The sequence below is a fragment of the Geotrypetes seraphini genome, chromosome 2, assembly GCF_902459505.1.
Source record: "Geotrypetes seraphini chromosome 2, aGeoSer1.1, whole genome shotgun sequence".
NCBI lineage: Eukaryota > Metazoa > Chordata > Amphibia > Gymnophiona > Dermophiidae > Geotrypetes > Geotrypetes seraphini.
Genome location: NC_047085.1, coordinates 332,903,201 through 332,922,276, shown reverse-complemented (window position 1 = coordinate 332,922,276; position 19,076 = coordinate 332,903,201). Strand labels below are relative to the sequence as shown.

The 19,076-nt window shown below is 43.9% G+C and overlaps 1 protein-coding gene across 6 annotated transcripts in view; it reads right to left on the bottom strand.

Annotated features, from left to right (window-relative positions):
- The window catches only part of NME8 (NME/NM23 family member 8), a 548,390-nt gene that overhangs the window by 63,382 nt on the left and 465,932 nt on the right, over positions 1-19,076 (bottom strand). For all 6 annotated transcript variants that reach the window (XM_033930225.1, XM_033930226.1, XM_033930230.1 and 3 more), the window contains one exon: positions 2,897-3,048. In XM_033930225.1, the coding sequence (XP_033786116.1) occupies positions 2,897-3,048 (152 nt within the window). The remainder of the gene's footprint in view (positions 1-2,896; positions 3,049-19,076) is intronic.

The following is a 19,076-nucleotide window of genomic DNA, read 5'->3' as shown; positions in this document are numbered from 1 at the left end:
TCTCTTGGAGGAAGCTCTGGTGGAATCTGAAAGAAATGAAGAGAGTATCCTTCCCTGATGATGGAAAGTACCCAGAGGTCGGATGTAATTGTCGTCCATCGATGGTAAAAATGATGGAGACGACCTCCTATAGGAGGAAAATAAGACAGTCAGAACAGTGGAGGTTATGCTCTGTTTTAAACAGTCAAAAAGGCTGAGTAGCCTTAGGTGCAGCACAAGGTTGAGGTTTCTGTTGCTTCTGAGGCTGCTGTTTCTTTAGAGGAGGGCGATTATAAGGAGCCGTCCTCGGAGCAAAATGCCGCTGATAAGATAGGAGCCGGGCATGCAGGTTTGGCAGGAGCTGACTTTGGCTTGGGTCTGACAATAGAAGCAAAGGATTTTCCATGGTCAGACAATTTCTTGGTGGCTGCCTCGATGGATTCATCGAAGAGGTCATTGCCTTCACAAGGGATATGAATGTCTTGATCTCAAGGAGATCAAGTGACTACAGGAATGAATTGTTCAAATTGAGACAGGCGTTCTACGTGCTTAAAGCAAAATGTCATATAGAAACCATAGTTGAGGATGCAGCTAGTAAGCATCGTATTTTGATAGCCAAATGATCCAAGTATCACTTCCTGTACTTGGAGGTCAAGTGGCATATGATCTGGATGACCTCCTCAAAACAGATTCAGCCAGAAGAGACTGAAATTGCAATTGTGGCCTATTAAAGCCAGGACTTGACTGCACCCTGTAATGGGGATCCAATTTGTATGAAGCCACTGGTATATGCAGGGGAGTCATGGATTTGATGTTTTAATAAATTCCTTTGGGTTCAAAGTCAACTGCAACTCTTAATTCTGGTTCAGATTCCATAAGCACAGAAAGAACCCATTTATCATATGAATATGGAGAAGAAAAGGCTTTCTGGAGGTGACCCATGTCTAGGTGGAGGAGGACAAAAGTCTGACAAAAGTCTCAGAGAAATCCTGAAGAGATTGGAGTCTTTGATTTGTAAAACTATAGATGTAAAAACAATTCTTCCAGAAGAAGCATGACGCTGTGAAGTGTGATGGCTATGGTACTGATGATAGCACTGGGATGGATTCCTTAGTCTCCTTTGGTACCGGTCTGACACTAATGAAGAGAAAGTGCTCTGATGATGGGACCTGGATTTGCGTCGAGGAGACCACCAAGATGCGTTACCCTAAGGCCTCATGCTTGGGCTGGTACCGAAGGAGTCAGTGCAGCAGTTGGCATCGATTGACCTTGAAGTATAGCTGCTAGCTCCTGTTGAAGCAGCTGTCGCAGTTGATCCTAATTGTAGGTTGCAGTACAATGGATGGTACCGATGGTACAGGGTGTCAAAGTGTTGGTGCCCCCAATGTCAAGGCACGCCTCAGAGATGACACTTCCTGTAATGATGAAAAGCAAGACTGCTGTTGACGCCATTTGCTGTTGACGTATGCATCGGCTTACTCAATACTATAGATGCTGGCATCATTTGGCATACACCATTTTCAGTGCTATAGATGCCAGCGTCAATTAACACGCTGAAGCATGGGAATCCTTCTTAGCCTGTTTTCTTGATGGTGTTGGCTTCAGTACCAAGGCAGCTGACACCGAATGATACAGCAACTGCTAATTTCGTCATCAGGTGTTGAGGATATCTGTGATGAATCCTGGGTCAAAAAATTTTCTGTTGTAGACGAAGAGCCTTCAAAAAATGATTTTATAACTTTGAACAATGTTGCCAAGAGTCTACCCGGTGCTCAGGACCAAAACACTGAAGACACCAATTGTGTGGATCAGTGATTGATATGGCCCTATTGCATCGAGAACATCTCTTGAAACTAGTAGAAGGCTTTGACATCGAGGGAAAACTGTTGATGTGAGATCAAAGGAAACTATTTTCTTCCAATGGTCGAGTAAATTCGTGACTGAAAAAGAGTCGATGCTGTCAGCAAGAAAACTGGCTGAAGGAGGGCTAAAGGCCCAAAAATGAAAAAGTAAAAAATTTTGAACATAACTCAGAAAAAATAAAATAATAACAAAGAAATGAAAATTAATGAAGAAAATCGATATGGGAAGGCACAAAAATGGGAAAAAAATGAGTGCAATTGGAGAGACTCCAATGACACGTGTCTTCTTAGCTCTGCGTAAAACTAAAAACTGATGGTCCCACGAGCCGACGGGCATTCATAGAGGCATTCACGCTACAGATAGTCTTGAAACTCCTAAGAAGTTAAAATGACAGTACACTTTTGCACTGTCCATACTGGGCTCTGTGGATGATGTCACCCATCTGTGAGAATATGCTGCCTGCTTGTCCTGGGATAAAAGCTAAATATATTTTATCTACTTATGCTAATTGTCCAAAAATTATCTATACATATCTTTGGAAAACAGGCAATATAGGCTGTGGGCTATCTGTGAAGTTTCCAGAATAGGCTGTCTAGTGACTAGACACAGCTCTACAGATGTATAGATAAGCTGCCTATACTGTAAGATCTTCATGACTAGCTTAGTTTCATGAGATCTTGCAGCACTACCTAGCAGCATATATAAGATGTCTAATATGTAGATCCTTTTGGACCTCACAGAAGCATATACTATTAGCCACATTCTACTGTAAAGATTAACTAGATGAAGAGTATTTATTTGGTTGCAGTCATATATGCTGGGGAGATCTCATGTGGTAATGCTTTGAGATGATGATTCATCTCCCTGTCAAATCATCCATTTGATTTTTTTTCTATTCATGATTCCAGGCACATAATTTATTTTTCACGAATCACATCACTATATACATACAGACAATCTATCTTATAAAACAATAGTGATTCTGTAAGTTAAAAATTGATTATACCATGAAACCTTTCAAATCAAACATGGGAAATTACTTTTTAATATTTACCTTTATATCCTTTACATGCATCAGGCTTGATAATTGCAAATGTTTGTTCTACAGGGAAGAAGAATTCCAATTCCTCCATAGCTCTGTGAAGTGAAGAACTGCCATGCAACTGGTTGATTGGCATATCATCCACTGCAAATTCTGCACGTAAACTGATGTAAAGCAATAATCAATCCATATGCATTTAAAAAATGGTGACTTTGCTCTAGGAGTTTCAATTCAGCATAAGGAGACCATTTTAGAAGACACAAATGACATCTATACTTATAAATAGTGGCATTTATACATGCAAATGGTAAACATGTTATAAATATTCTGAGCAGGACTAATTCTATAGGTGTGCCTATATTTATACACTTAAATGGCTGGTGCCTTTTCTGGTCTAACATGTGAAATATGTATCTATAATTCAGGCAAGAGCATCTAATGCTTGTACTTAAATGTTGGATATAATGTACAGGAGTCCTGCAAATGCTCTGCCAGACTTTGCTTATTTGTATATCTAGTTGTAAAATACGTGGAGGGGTATAATAAAAAATGTGCCTAAGTCTGAGGTTGGACGTTTTGTGCAAGACATCCACAAACCCAGCAGGAATAATCTCAATTTTCAAAGCTGCCAAACTTTTATTTTTGAAAATGAGCTAGGTATAAGTTTTGATTCTTAGGACGTCTACCTTTTTTGCCCATTTTCAAAAATAAAAATGTCCCCACAAAAAACATACAAAAGCAAGTTTTGTAGACGTACCCACCAACTACCTTGTCAGATCAAGGCAGAAGGAACCCCTATCAGCTGAGCCAGTTTTGGGAATTCCTGGTGGCTCAGCTGATGGAGATTCCCCCTGCCAGGATCAGCTGAGCTGCAGAGCCCTACACCCCTCCCCCTGACATCTCGGACTTCCCCCTGATATCCCCCAAATCATCCTGACATCCCCAATATCCCGCTGACATCTCTCACATCCTCCTGACATCCTGGACTTCCTGACATTTCTACCCCCTCCCACATGAATGTTGAGGGGTGAGGGGGCAGAGATGTCAGGGCATGATGGGGATATCAGCGGGATATCGAGGATGTCAGGGCTGGTCTGGAATGTTGGGGGGAGGGGTGTAGAGCTCCACAGCTCAGCTGATCCTGGCAGTGGGAATCCCCATCAGCTGAGCCGCCAGGAATTCTCAAAACTGGCTCAGCTGATGGGGATTCCTTCTGCCGTGATCAGCTGATGGGAAGCCTATAGGGTTTGATTGTTGCTCCTTGGGTAGTGGGTGGAGGTCATGACCACTGGGGGAGTAAGAGGGGGAGGGTGGGTTATGCCTTAAATCCTCCAGTGGTTTTCTTGTCAGTTTGGGCACCTTTGAGGAACTTAGGTGCAACTCAAACAGGTCTAACTGCTGGTGTAAAAGTTCCCTCTAGGAAAGTTTTGATTATGGCTGGGTATGTCCAGGTTGAAGCCGACCCAATTCCTGCCCATAACACCTCCCAACATGCCCCTTTGCTCTCTGGATGCACAGCAGCTTAGAAGTGATGCAGCACGTCCAGAAAGTTGGTTCTGATTATTGGCACTTGGACGTACCTGCTATTAGGACGTCTAAGTGTCGACTTAGGCTGGTTTTTGGACATTTTAAAGTTTTGATTATGAGCCCCATACTATGTAAGATATGTGTGCATTTACAAAATAACCCTTAGTTAGAATTTTGGCATTTATGTGCATACATGTATGCCATTATTCTAATTACCTGCATGCATACACAGTGCACAATAGTTTCTGCTATGGGGCAATTCTATAACTGGGTGAGTACTATTTCTATAATGAAAAATGGGTGCCCACTTATGCCATGGGAATAGCAGGCATAAATGTATGCATGTAAATAGGGCAATTTAGTGTGTGACTTATGTATTCTATAAATCATGTGTGTAAATATTGGTACTGCCAACATCCTGCCCACAAGTATACTCTCTTGCATTTACACACAATGCGAGTTGTATATTGAAATTATAGACTAGTGTAGGGAAAAATATTTCAGAGATCTTGAAGAGAGGGAAGCTTGAAGCTGGAAAGTGTGCTAAAGAAGAGATGGTCAGTTTGGTTAGTAGGACCTGGGGACCTTATAGATGTAGAGTGGCCTAGATTTGATCTACTATCTTTTATTTTTTGATCAAAGAAATTAGCCAGTTCTGAGGCAGATGGTTGATGAGTGTTGGGGGGGAGGGGTTTTTTTTTTTAGTCTGGAGAGAGAGAGATCGAACAATGCTAAAAAGCATAGAGGAGTTGCGGGCATTAGTTATGTATGTTGAATAGTATTCTTTTTTGGCAGTTTGTATTGAATGTTTGTAGCGAATCGCAAGTTCTTTGTATTGGTAGAAGGCAATAGGAGAGCGAGATTGCCGCCATTTGTGTTCTAAGGATCGTAACTGGCGATGAAGAAAACCTAAATTTTCTGTGAACCAAGGTTAATTTTTAGAGAGTGGATTTGAAGTTTTATCTTGGGATGGGGCTACGGAGTCAATGAGAGAACATGTTGTATCTTTCCATATGATTGTTCTATAATTTAAGCATCCTTAAATTGAAGCATCCTCTTAAAGACATTTTTTTGGGGGGAGGGGGTTTGTGCATTTCCAATGGCAAAACACAAACATTAAAAAAAAAATTCCTAATCATTTACACCTATTTTGAAGCATGCATTAGTGTCAGCTAGCTGCTTATTTGAACCTGGGGTCTCACCAATGATTGAACATAAGAACATAAGAATTGTCGCTGCTGGGTCAGACCAATGGTCCATCGTGCCCAGCAGTCTGCTCCTGCAGCGGCCCTTAGGTCAAAGACCAGTGCCCTAACTGAGACTAGCCTTACCTGAGTATGTTCTGGTTCAGCAGGAACTTTAACTTTGTCTTGAATCCCTAGAGGGTGTTTTCCCCTGTAACAGCCTCCGGAAGAACGTTCCAGTTTTTTACCACCCTCTGGGTGAAGAAGAACTTCCTTATGTTTGTATGGAATCTATCCCCTTTTAACTTTAGAGAGTACCCTCTTGTTCTCTCTACCTTGGAGAGAGTGAACAACCTGTCTTTATCTACTAAGTCTATTCCCTTTATTATCTTGAATGTTTCGATCATGTCCCCTCTCAGTCTCTTCTTTTCAAGGGAGAAGAGGTCCAGTTTCTCTAATCTCTCACTGTACAGCAACTCCTCCAGCCCCTTAACCATTTTAGTCACTCTTCTCTGGACCCTTTCAAGTAGTTCTGTGTCCTTCTTCATGTACAGCGAACAGTGCTGGATGCAGTATTCCAGGTGGGGGCGTATCCGATCTGTTTCTCTGATCTGTTCATGATCCCCTTCTTAATCATTCCTAGCATTCTGTTTGCCCTTTTCGCCGCTGCCACACATTGCGCGAACAGCTTCATTGACTTGTCGACCAATACTCCCAAGTCGCTTTCCTGGGGAGTCTTTCTGAGTACTGCACCGGACATCCTGTATTCATGTATAAGATTTTTGTTACCAACATGTATCACCTTACACTTATCCACGTTAAACCTCATTTGCCATGTCACGGCCCATTTTTCAAGCATGTTTATGTCACGTTGCAAGTCTTCACAATCCTTCTGTGTCTTCACAATTCTGAATAACTTCGTATTGTCTGCAAATTTAATCACCTCGCTCGTCTTACCGATTTCCAGGTCATTTATAAATATATTGAAGAGCACGGGTCCAAGCACCGAACCCTGCGTCACTCCACTCGTGACGCTTTTCCAGTCCGAGTATTGCCCATTTATCCCCACTCTCTGTTTCCTATCTGCCAGCCAGTTTTTAATCCACGTGAGTATTTCACTCTCGATTCCATGGCTCGCAATTTTTCAAAGTAGTCATTCATGTGGGACCTTGTCGAACGCCTTATATAAATTCAGATATACAATGTTGACTGCGTCACCCTTGTCTATTTGCCTGTATACTCCCTCAAAGAAGTGCAGCAAGTTCGTCAAGCAAGATCTTCTTTTGCTGAAGCCATGCTGGCTGGTCTTCATCAGATCGTGTCCGTCAAGGTGATCAATAATGCGGCCCTTTATCAGTGCCTCTACCATCTTTCCCAGTACCGAGGTCACACTCATCGGTCCGTAGTTTCCCAGATCTCTCCTCGAACCTTTCTTGAAGATTGGCATAACATTCACCACTTTCCAGTCTTCTGGATTCTTTCCTGATTTGATCGTTAGATTGGCTATTGGTTGAAGCAGTTCAGCTATAGCCCCTTTCAGTTCCTTGATTACCCTCAGATGGATGCCATCAAGTCCCGGGGATTTATCGTTTTTAAGTCTATCAATCTGCCTGCATACCTCTTCTAGGCTGACCATCAACCCTGTCAGTTTCCTGTCTTCGTTTCTTGCGTATAGCCTGTCGGCTTCCGGTATGTTGTGTATATCCTCTTCGGTAAATACAAATGCAAAAAATGTGTTCAGTTTGTCAGCGATGGCTTTGTCCTCCTTTAGCACTCCCTTTATTCCATGGTCATCCAATGGCCCCACCGCTTCCTTAGCGGGAAGTTTCCCCTTAATATATCGAAAGAACAGCTTGAAGTTTTTTTGCCTGCTTGGCTATTTTTTCCTCATAGTCTCTTTTGGTCCTTCTTTGATGTTGTTTGTGCATTTTCCAGTTTTCAAAAGGACAATTCTGATTATCTTACCATTATTTAATACTACCTATAAAATTTTAACCCCCCCCCTTACAAAAAAAAGACCAATTTAGCTCAGTTCATTCATTGGCTTTTCTTGTACCTAGTCTTCTCTCTAAGCTACATGTGTATCATTATACATACAGATCATGAACCAATGAAATATATTTACGGTAGGTGCTAATAAAGCAGTACAGAAAAATAAAACTTAGCAGCTGATTACAGCTACTTAGTTTAAATTGATGCTCTTATCAGTTTGATGGAACTATAATTATCATATATTGATAAAATGTAATAATCAAATACAACACCAACAGAAGACCAAAAAGTGCAGAGGCACAACACATAAGCAAAATTTCCAAACCAATCACATATAAATTTTTAGGAAGGAAAAGATCTCAGTATAAACTTATATGTGCAGTATATTTTTAAAAATGCCGTCTATAGCTAAAAACATTACCAGTCTATTTAAGCAAGACAGAGAGATGGGCAAAACTGTAAGAGCCTTTTACAAAGCTGCCGCAGTAGTGGTGCTGCTACGGTAAATGCACTGAAGCCCATTCAATTCTTATGGGCTTCTGTGCATTTACTGTGGCAGCATCGCTACTGTGGCTTTGAGAAAGAGGCCCTAAGGGGTAGATTCACTAAGGCCACAGATCTGATACGATCCATGAGGAATCCGATCCGATCCATGGTCGGGGGGCTGATTCACGAAACACCCTCATGCAAATAAGGGCAATCGTAATCACGCCCCCAACCGACTGCACGGATCACCTGAGAGCAATCCCGACACATGCGCAGACCATCTACTTTGCCTGTAGATGGTCTGCGCATGCGTTTGCTGTCTGTGGGGGTTTTTTTTCTCCATGAAATTTTATTGAGTTTTCAAAAAGTTACATGAGAACAAAGAACTATAACAGAACATCAGTGAGCTTCACAGTACATCAGTACAGATATCAGTATAAAGTGTATAAGCACAATATCTATTTGCATGCTTACATGTGAAACAAGGGAGACAGAAAGAGTCACTGTAGGTTGAAAAAAATATCTTTAAACACTACTTGGCAGTGATTGCAGTTACATTTGTAAAGGAGACCAATGTTTATTGAAGGAAATTGTGCTTGCAAATTTTGTTGCAAGGGTCAATTCATATTTATAATACTGTAGAACTAATTGCCACCAATGGTGTGAGGAGAGAGAATTGGCCGATTTCCAGTTAGACAGAATATTTTTAAGTGCTATGGAGAGAAGAACATCTAGGAATTTAGTATGATTCTCACTAATAACTACTCTTAGAGCATGAGATTTGAATACTATTATATAGAGAGATATCAAGTTGAATATCAAAGATTTTCAAAATGACCTCCCACACTTCTTTCCAGGATTGTAGAACATATGTGCACTCATATATCTTATGAGGTAATGAGCCAACAGCCTGTCCGCAGTTCCAACAATTGTTGGTCTGAAGAAGGCCTGCCAGTGAAAGTTTGTGGGGAGTCCACATGGCTTTATGATAAAGGAAAAACATGGATTGGGACATGTTAGCGGAGGCCAGTGGTCTTGCAGATTTCTTCCAATATAAAGACCATTTCTGTTTGTCTACAATCTTTTTCCCAATGTTTTGCAGACTCTCAATAGATGAGGTATCTGCAGGCATTAGCATTTTATATCAATTTGAGGCTGTGTGACCATTGTGTAATAAAATGGTGACTTGAGGGGAAATGGGTGTAGAAAATTTGTAAAAGATTTTTTTGATGCAAACAGTGATAGAGTTGCAGCCATTTATAATGATCTTTAACATCAATTGAAAATTTGTCTCTTAATCCATAAAAAGAAATTAAAGTTTTCTCAGGGGTTAGGACATCTTGAAGTTGAAGAATACCTTTGTCAATCCATTCCTTCCAGAGGATTGAAGATCTATTTATAAGTATGTTAGAGTTGAACCAAAGATAGGCATATGTGGATGTGTGAAAAGGAAACTCATGCAACTTATCAAATTCCTGAAAACATTGAAATGTAGAAAGTAAGAGGGGATTTTTAATGAACGAGGTCAGTGCTGAAAAAAGTGTATTTAAGGGGATAGGTTGAGATTAGTTTTTCCTCTAGCGAAAACCAAGAAGGGGGTGTAACCAATGAAGGGGTGAACCAATGAAGCCCTTGTTGAGTAATGAAGGCTTTATGATAACTAATAAAGTCAGAAAAGAAAACCCTTCCTTGTTCTCTCTTCAGTTTTAGCTTTTTCAAAGCCAATCTGTTTTTGTTTCCATAGAAAAGCGGAGAGATACAATCTATATTTTTGTAGGAGACATGGAATAGCACAGGAATCACAAGTAAAATATAATTTATTTTTGGCACAATCATCATTTTTATCATTTCTAACTGACCCCACCAGGTTAGATTAAGTGGATGCCAAGAGTGGGTTACTGTTTTAATTGATGAGATCAATTTATCACTATTAATGGCAATTGTATCAATTAGGGAGTGAGAAAGTTCTATGCCAAGATACTTAAGCTTGGTTGGTACCCATACCAGCCCATGTGAAGTGACTGAAGCAGAATGGGTGAGCAAATTTAGAGGTAGGGATTCTCTTCCGGGCCTATTCTGATTGGCCCAGGCGCCTTAGGCCCCACCAGTAGGCGGAGCTTTGGGACGGATGGGCCAATCCGGCCTCATTCCGTCATTGGCTGCCTGCCGGACAGGCAGGGGAAGGGGGGTGGGGGTGGGGGTGTCATGGGGATCGGCCAGGGGGGTCGCGGGTCGGCTGGGCGGTCGGTCGGAGGTTCTTGGGGGTGGCGGTCGTTGGGGGGAGGGGGGTTTGCATCGAATGCAGGAGGGCCTGGGATCCCTCCTGCCCGTAATGTAGTGCGGGGTGGGGGTAGGGGGTCACCGTGGCCAAGAGGGATTGGGCTCCCTCCTGGCCCGAACAACTAGCGGGGGGGGGGGGTGTCGCCAGGGCCAGGAGGACTTGGGCTCCCTCCTGGCCCGATATTGTCGGGGAGTTGGGGAGTCGGCGGGGCAAGAGGGTTTGAGCTCCCTCTTGCCCCAATCATGTCGGGAGTGCCGCGGTTGGCTGGGGTAAGAGGGCTTGAGCTCCCTCTTACCCCGATCATGTCGGGGGTGCCGCGGTTGGCTGGGGAAAGAGGGCTTGAGCTCCCTCTTGCCCCGATTGTGCCGCGGTTGGCTGGGGCAAGAGGGCTTGAGCTCCCTCTTGCCCCGATTGTGTCGGGGAGTCGGGACTGCCAAGAGGAAGCAGCAGGACACCGGTAGGAGCTTCTACATGATGGGGGGGTCGGGAGGCTGTGGGGGTGCAAGCGGTCCTTCAGGGTGGGGGTGCGGGTGCGGGTGGAAGTGCGTGCGAGCGGTCCTTCGGGGTGGGGGTGCAGGTGCGTGCGAGCGGTCCTTCGGGGTGGGGGTGCGAGCGGTCCTGCGGGGGGGGTGAATCGGACGTCGGGAGGGATCAGGCTTTCAGGGTGGGGACAGGACTTCAAGGGGGAGAGGAGAGTCAGGGCGGGCGAAAGGAGAGTCGGGGTGGTCAGAGGAGAGTCGGGGCAGGCGAAAGGAGAGTCGGGCAGCATGCGCGGTATACGGGTGTGCGTGGTATATAAAAATTTCTGTACATAAATTTGTGTTTTTCGCGTGCTATACCCATGTGCGCGTTTTACACGGGTGCGCGTTATCTACGTGAAAATACGGTAATTAGGAAAGGATCGTCAAGACCCAAGGTGATACAAAAATGCACAAACATAAGCAATACCATATAAATCAGCAATAAATCAAAGATATCAATAATCAATGTAGAATAATCATAAAGGCTAGGGCTAAAATATAAAAAACCCAAGCCAAATAAATGATAACAAAATCACTGATAAATGGCAATATATGATAAAATCAAAAATCATAATTACATAGCAAGGCACAAAAGGTATGTCAAAGCAAAAGGTAAGATAGAAAAATCATAATCAATAATACGGCTAGCAAAAATCACTCATTCATAGCCACAATGTAATCATGCATTCTTAAGTCCAGAGGTGATGGTCTACGACGAATTAGACGTCGAAGCTGGATGGTCTCATAGAGTGCAAAAACAGAGAACCCAAACAAGAGAACCCACAGGGTGGTATAAAGTGGAATAACAACAGTGACAAGAAGGTCAACACTGTAGGTATCAACAACTTCATGTCCATGGGAGGAACCAACATAATAGTCCGCAACATGAAGGTTATCATTATCAACTTTCAGTTCAATAGTGTGGGAAGGTTTTGACAACAAAATTTGTTCCATTTCAAGGGTAAAGTTCATGGGATGTCCACGGAAAACATCCAGGATTTCCAAATCAGTCTCAGTAGGAGTAGAGTCCAAATAGAAAAGAGAAACATCGAAAGAAGATGTGCTGAAGAAAGATCTGGAACGGGAAGAACAAGAAACTAGGAGAATCTTGAAGGACAACAGGGGACTGCGGACCAGGATCGATCACTTTGGTAACAACTCCAATCAGCAGGACAACCAGGAACAGCATCTACAGAACTCTTTTCACCAATAAATATTAAATTTAAAAAAAAAAAAGAACTCTTTTCACCATCTGAAAAACAGAAAAGAGAGAACAGCCTAGGCTGTTGCTAGGTTAATGTCATTCATCACAACAATGGTTTCATCCTGGGCAAATTTACTGGGATGACATGGTCTCAGTTGATTAATGTGGGCCCATTTAAGGACATCTTCACCTTGAGAATTTGACTTGGTGTGAATTTGATAGGCCACAGGTGAAGCTTTTTCCACTATAGGGAATGGACCATGCCAGCTTGGCAAAAATTTACTTTCTTTGGTCTTGGTTTTGCCAAAATTGTAATAAAATACATTGTCGCCAATTTGGTATTCCTTTGTGGTAGTCCTATGATCACAGTAGGCTTTTCTACCTTTAGCAGCAGTTTCCAGATTTTCTGGGCAAAGGAAAATGCACCCTGTAGATGTTGAAGTAAATGGGTGACATATTCATGGGCAGTAGCAGCACTAGAAAGATTTACATCATTAGTTCTATACAACAAATGAATTGGTAATGTCATTTCTCTACCTGTCATCATTTCAAAAGGTGTCACCCCCGTAGACCGGTGAGGTGTGGCACGAATAGCCATCAGTACCACATGTAACTTCATGTCCCAATCCTTACCAGAGGTCGACACGTACTTCTTCAGGATGGTGATGATGGTACGATTCGCTCTTTCCACTTGTCCCGATGATTGAAGGTGGTAAGCTATGTGCAATTTACTTTTCACCCCGAGCATCTTCCACATGTGTCGCATCACATCCGCAGTGAAATGTGATGCTTGGTCTGAGTCCACTCGCGTGGGCAACCCCCACCTACTGAACACATGATTCAGTAGCAAGGTAGCAGTAGTCTCCGCCATACAATTGGGTGCAGGCAAGCACTCAATCCACTTGGTAAACAAACAGGTGACAGTCAGCATATACTTATTACCTCGGGAGGAACGGACCACTGGGCCAATCCAATCAATCTGGATGTCGGACCAGGGCATGACCAAACCCTTCTTTCTCAAGGGTGCTCGGTGAATTGGTGTAGAGGGTTGAAATTGACAACAAGTCAAACAACCTCTCGTATATAACTGCACATCTTGCCGCATATGAGGCCAGTAGGCCACTTGCTTCAGTGTCTCATAGGTAACTTCTTCACCTCTATGTTTAGCACAAGATTCATCATGGGCATGCTGCAACATGATTCCTCGATATGCCCGGGGTACAACCCACTGCACGATACCATGCTTACTCGTCCGAGTGAGCAGGTCCTGGTGAATCGAGAATTTCTCTCTGGTCATCTTCAGACAATGGATGATCCTGTGGATTCTGTATGAAGTTAAAGAACTTTCCCAGGATAGGATCTGTCTTCTGAGCGGTTACAAGATCAAAGGAAGGGACATCATTGCCCCACTGCAATACAGGTTTGTCAGCTACCTGCTTCGCTTGGCGTCGAGTAATAGCATGCACCGTCGAGAACAACTCTTCAGGGCATTGCCATAGTTCACCTGATAACGCACCTTCTTTGGCCAATTGATCCGCAAGGTCATTTCCGATCTTGTCAGGACTATTAACCTTGGCGTGACCTTTCACTTTCTTCCAATAGATGGTCATGTCATTGTCTCGTACCAATTGATCTAAGGCTAGAATCAAGTCTCCATGATGGACAGGCTTCCCTTTGGAATTTAACATGTCCTTCTTTTTCCACACGGGTAAGTGAGGCACAGAGTTCTGACGCACATAATCAGAATCTGTACAGATAATCAGTTCTGGGATCCACTTCTGTACCGCAGACTGTACAGCGACCAAGGCTGCTACAATCTCCGTGTATTGGTTGGTTTTGGCACCCAATCTATACTTCAAGGTTTCAATAGGTGTGTCGGCATTCCACACTACACCTACTCCTGCGACCAAATCATGGTCCAAGGCCTGTTGGAAGGCACAGCCATCCACGTAAACTTGAGGTATATTGGCACAGAGCTGTTCATCATAAAGATGATGACGATGGAGTTCCTCATCTTCTGGTGGAACATCAGGTTCCGGTATACCTGTAAGAGAATCTTGTTCTGTACAATCATGCAATTCTGCTATCCCTTGGGCTACTGTGTTACGATGTTTTAGAGCATACTTTACCTGTAAAGGCTATCCTTGGAGAGCCAAAGTCCATGAGACTATCCGTCTATTGGAGACACGACCAGTCTTGATCCTGTCACTACCCAAACAGCTAATGGGTTGATGACAAGTCTCTACAATGAGTTTTTCTCCTTGGATGTAACTCCGAAAATGTTGAAGAGCCCAAACAGTTGACAGTAGAGCTTTCTCACAGTCAGAATAATTCTTCTCTACATCGGTGAAGCCTTTGCTTGCATAGACCACCACACGCTTGTCAGAGTTGTATTTCTGGTACAGGACAGCACTCATAGAATGTTTGGAGAATCCCAGGTCGATGAAGAATTCATGACCACTCCCGGGGTAGGCCAGGCAAGGAAAGCGACTAAGTTGATCTTTCATCTCTTGCATAGCATCTTCCTGTTCAGGACCCCACGTCCAAGGTACATCCTTCTTCAATAAGGCGACCAAAGGTCTAGAGATCTCCGCATACTGATCTATGAACTGTCAAGAATAGTTGCAAATACCCAAAAATGAACGAAGTTCCGTCAGATTGGTAGGTCTCCTCAACTGTTGTAGGACCTGAATCCTTTTCTTCTGTGGTCGAAGACCTTCAGAGGAAATTTCATACCCTAGGTAGTTCAGAGATGTTCGGCCCCATTGACCTTTGGCAAGGGTCAATTTAGCTCCTGCATTCTGCAATTGTTGGAACACATGTTCTACCTCTTCCAGGTGTTTCTGAAAGGTGGGACTCTTGATCAGGATGTCATCCACATAGACTAGAGTTCCTCGAGCTTCGGCATCTGGAAGGGCTTTATGGAGAAATATGTTGAATTCAGCTGGAGAGTTCAGAAAACCAAAAGGTGTTCTATTCCATGTGTACTGTTTCTTCCCAAAGGTGAATGCTAGTTTGTATTGATCTGCTGGATGTACAGGAACTGTCCAAAATCCAGACGCTAAATCCAAGCTGGTAAAATACTTAGCTCCTTTGATGGTAGTCAAGTTCTGGTCAAGATGGGCCATAGGCCACCTAGGCAAGGGTACCCGCTTGTTTAGCTGTCGGTAATCCAAGGCAATTCTCCAACTGTTATTCTTCTTCAGGATTGGCCATAAGGGTGAGTTGTATGTACTGTTACAAGGCCTAATGATACCCCTAGCTTCCAGGGTATCAAGTATCTCTTGCATGGACTCATACGAGGCCAAATGAATCTTATACTGACGCACGAAGACGGGCTTACTGTGTGGTTCCGTAGGAATCTTGGTCACATGTAGGTCAGTAAGGCCAGTGTCATAAGAATCCACTGCAAACAGGTCTTGATACTTGTACAACAACTGTGCTAACTGAGCCTTTTCTTCATCGGAAGAGCACGCATCAGCTAAGTCTATTTGTTCCTTTACCATGACATCAATCTCAGAAAAAGGTTGGTTGGAGGAGATTTCCACTTGGTCTTCAATCTGTTCTTGCAAAGATGAAGATTCAGTGGCATTCACCGCTTTGGATTGGTCAGACAGAGCTAACTTCCTGGAAAAAATCAAACAATCCTTCTCCACTGTTACATGGGAAGTTGATGCATCATATGGCCAGAGGAAGTCCAGTGAAATGAGTCCTTTAGGTGAGGTAAGAATACGGTCCAGTATGTCCGCCCCCTGGCAGGGGTCGACAATGGAAGACGAGCTGCCAATGATAGCCAAAGTTACCTCAACAGCAGGAAAAGATTCACTCACCAGAAAACCCAAGATTCTCCAGCAGAAAGTAAGATTTCAGTAGGTTGGGCATTGACAATCAACACATGGAAAGAAGAGTTAGACAAGGTAAAGCACCTAGAGAAAGGCCATGCTCGAGAAAAGAGGGATTCGGGTTGAAAAAGCCAATATCATCGAGCATGTGTTGACCATGGGCCAAACGAAGAGGTAGAGCAAAATCCTGCACAAGACCAGGAATCTTGACATCTTCAGCACAGACCACTTCACAAACTTGAGGAAGAGGTTGTCCAGCCTTCAGACCATCCATCTTCTTCCGGGGTGCCTTGCAATCTACTCCAAAGCACACAGTTTACCAAATCAACATAGACTCCTAGACGAACAAGACAATCTGATCCCAAACACAAAGATGTGTGTAGGCCTCTCACCACAGAAAAGTAATGAGTGAAAGTCTTAGAACCCAGAGTCAGCGGAAGGCTACAAACCCCCTCAAGAGGCTTGACCCCATGACCTGGTATAGGTAGGTGAGTAGAATGGCGCCTAACAAACGGAACGGGTGTGGTTCGCTGAAATTGACGGAAAAAGGATTCACTGATCATGGAGATGTCACTCCGGAGTAGCAGTTGAGCTGGAACTGGAACAGAACCATGCAGGTGGACATCTACAGACAAGTCAGTATCATCATGGTGAAGAACTGCCAGTAGACGAGGATGAGAAGTCAGAGAACTGGAAACAGATGAGGTGGGGTCTTGGACAGTCACTTGAAGTGGATCCGGCACGGGGAACGTAGACTTCAGAACAATCTCCAAATGGTCAGCCTGGAGAACAATGTCAGATATTTGTTCCTTAGGAACGCTGACAATCTCACGGCCTGTGGGACCTCCCTCTGGAACATTGGCGTACTGTAGCTCCAAAATGTGTGGATCCGCTCAACACAGGAAATTGATTCGAATTGAAGTATCGTTTCGCTCCACAGTACTGGCGACCTGGGACAGGCGTGTAGTCTGTACCTTCCCAAAAGGAAGGGGACACAACACCTGGGCCCAGACCACTTCTTGGACGTAATCCAAAATAGGCCTCAATCTCTTCAAAAGATCTTTTCCAATCAAAAACTCCTCCCCTGGACTAGTGGTAATAATCACTGGGTGTTTGACAGTCATTTTGCCTAACTGCAAGGTAAGCCAAGTTTGACCAACTGTCTCAATGTTCTGATGTCCATAGGCAACCAAAGACAAATCACAGGGAACAATCTTCAGTGGCGTCTGGGTACCCAGGGTAGTCTTCAAACGGTGGAATAGTCCCTGAGTGATCAAAGTCACTTCGGAAGCCGTGTCAAGTAAACCGGGACAGGATAAGACCTGTTGGAGAAGCAAAGGTAGAGTGTACCGTTGACCCATAGGTGTGAGCCTACCCAAGAAATACTTGTGTGATTTAATGAAATCCCAGGAAGGAAGCCACTCTGTGTCCTCAGATAATTCACTGGAGAGTACCGGATCAATGTCTTGTGTGGCATCAGAAGATGTTGTTTGGACAGAAGATACAATTGTTGGTGGAGAAAGTGATTCTCGGTTTAGTCATGCTTTATCGTCCTCAGACAATTCGGGTGTGCCATCCAGGTCTTCTACTGAGGGAACCTGAGTGTCAGTCGCTACAGACTTGACTACTCGAGTGCCAGAAGGCTTGTAACCGACATTCTTATCCTTTCTCCTCAGGGTCTGCTCCCTTCCAGCCTGAACAGGTACTGCAAGTTGTTTGGAAGCCAGATCCAGGGCAGAAAGACGAGCTACCACCTGAGCCAATTGTTCCGCTATCACACGTAAGCTATCATCATCATGCTTCTGTGGCTTATTGGGCCGTTTCTTCTTCTGTGGCTTGGGTCCATCCCTTTTGGGTGGTGCAGCAGAAGAAGAAGGCGGGTCTGCTGGATGGTGTGAAACAGGTCCTGGTGCGGTAGCTACAGAGCTACTGGGTTCCAAAGCAAGTAAAGTCTGTACAGCGCACACACTTGTCTTAGGTTCCTTTGATCGTGTTTTGGGCACAGGTTTAGCAGGTGGTATATCAGGAGCCCTGACATGGTAATCATAAATATCTTCGGCGATTGCCAGTATCGATTCTTCATACCCGCTATAGTTACACTCATATAGTCAGGCAAGGCTTTTGCAAAGATGGTTCGGAATTCGCCATACTCCAGTTCTTCCTCAGAAGGAGTCCTCTCTGGGAAAAAGTGTTGTTTCAGCCGGAAAGCGAATTCTCATGGATTTTCCTGTAGCCCGCAGTGCAAGTGGAAGGCGGCTTTGCGCAATTCATAGGAATCAGCATATAGACCAGGGGTCTGCAACCTTTAAGACATAAAGAGCCACTTGGACCCGTTTTCGAAAAGAAAAAAAAACTTGGAGCCGCAAAACCATTATAAAACAAATCTAACACTGCATATATTGTTTCTTATCTTAATGCTATATACAGGATCACTAAATTGAAAATAAAATCATTTTTCCTACCTTTGCTATTTGGTGATTTCATGAGTCTCTGGTTGCACTTTCTTCTTCTGACTGTGCATCCAATCTTTCTTCCTTTCTTTCAGCCTCCTGTATGTTTCCTCTCCTCCAGACCTCATTCTCTCCCCCAACTTTTTCTTTCTGTCTCCCTGTTCCCCCTTCTTTCTGTCTCCGTGCCGTCCCCCAAGCCACTCGGTTTGCTGCCACCGCAATCGGGGAACAGCCCCCAAGCCACCGCCGTCCCAAGCTTTCCCTGCAGAAGTGTTGCGCTGACCAGCATTCCGCTCCCTGACGTCAATTCTGACGTAGGAGAGGAAGTTCCGGGCCAACAAGGCATTTCTCCTCATTCCATCCAGCCTGAGCCCCATCTCTCCTTGATCCAGCATTTCCCTTCTGTGTCTGTCAGAATTACCATTCCACCTATTTTCCAGCATCACCCTTCTTTGTGTCCATCTCACCTATATCCCTATCTCACCACTTTTTCAGAATCTTCATTTGTCTCTGTCCTTGTCTTTACCCCATGTTCACCATTTGCCCTTTCAATGTCTTTATCTCCCCCCCCACACACACTTTTTCAGCATGTCTCTATTTAACCTCCTCTTCATGTCCCTTCTGTATCTCTATCCTTATTCAGTAGGTCCTGCTTACCCTTTCTCTTCTTTGTGTCATTATCTCCATTTTCAGCTTTCCCCCCTT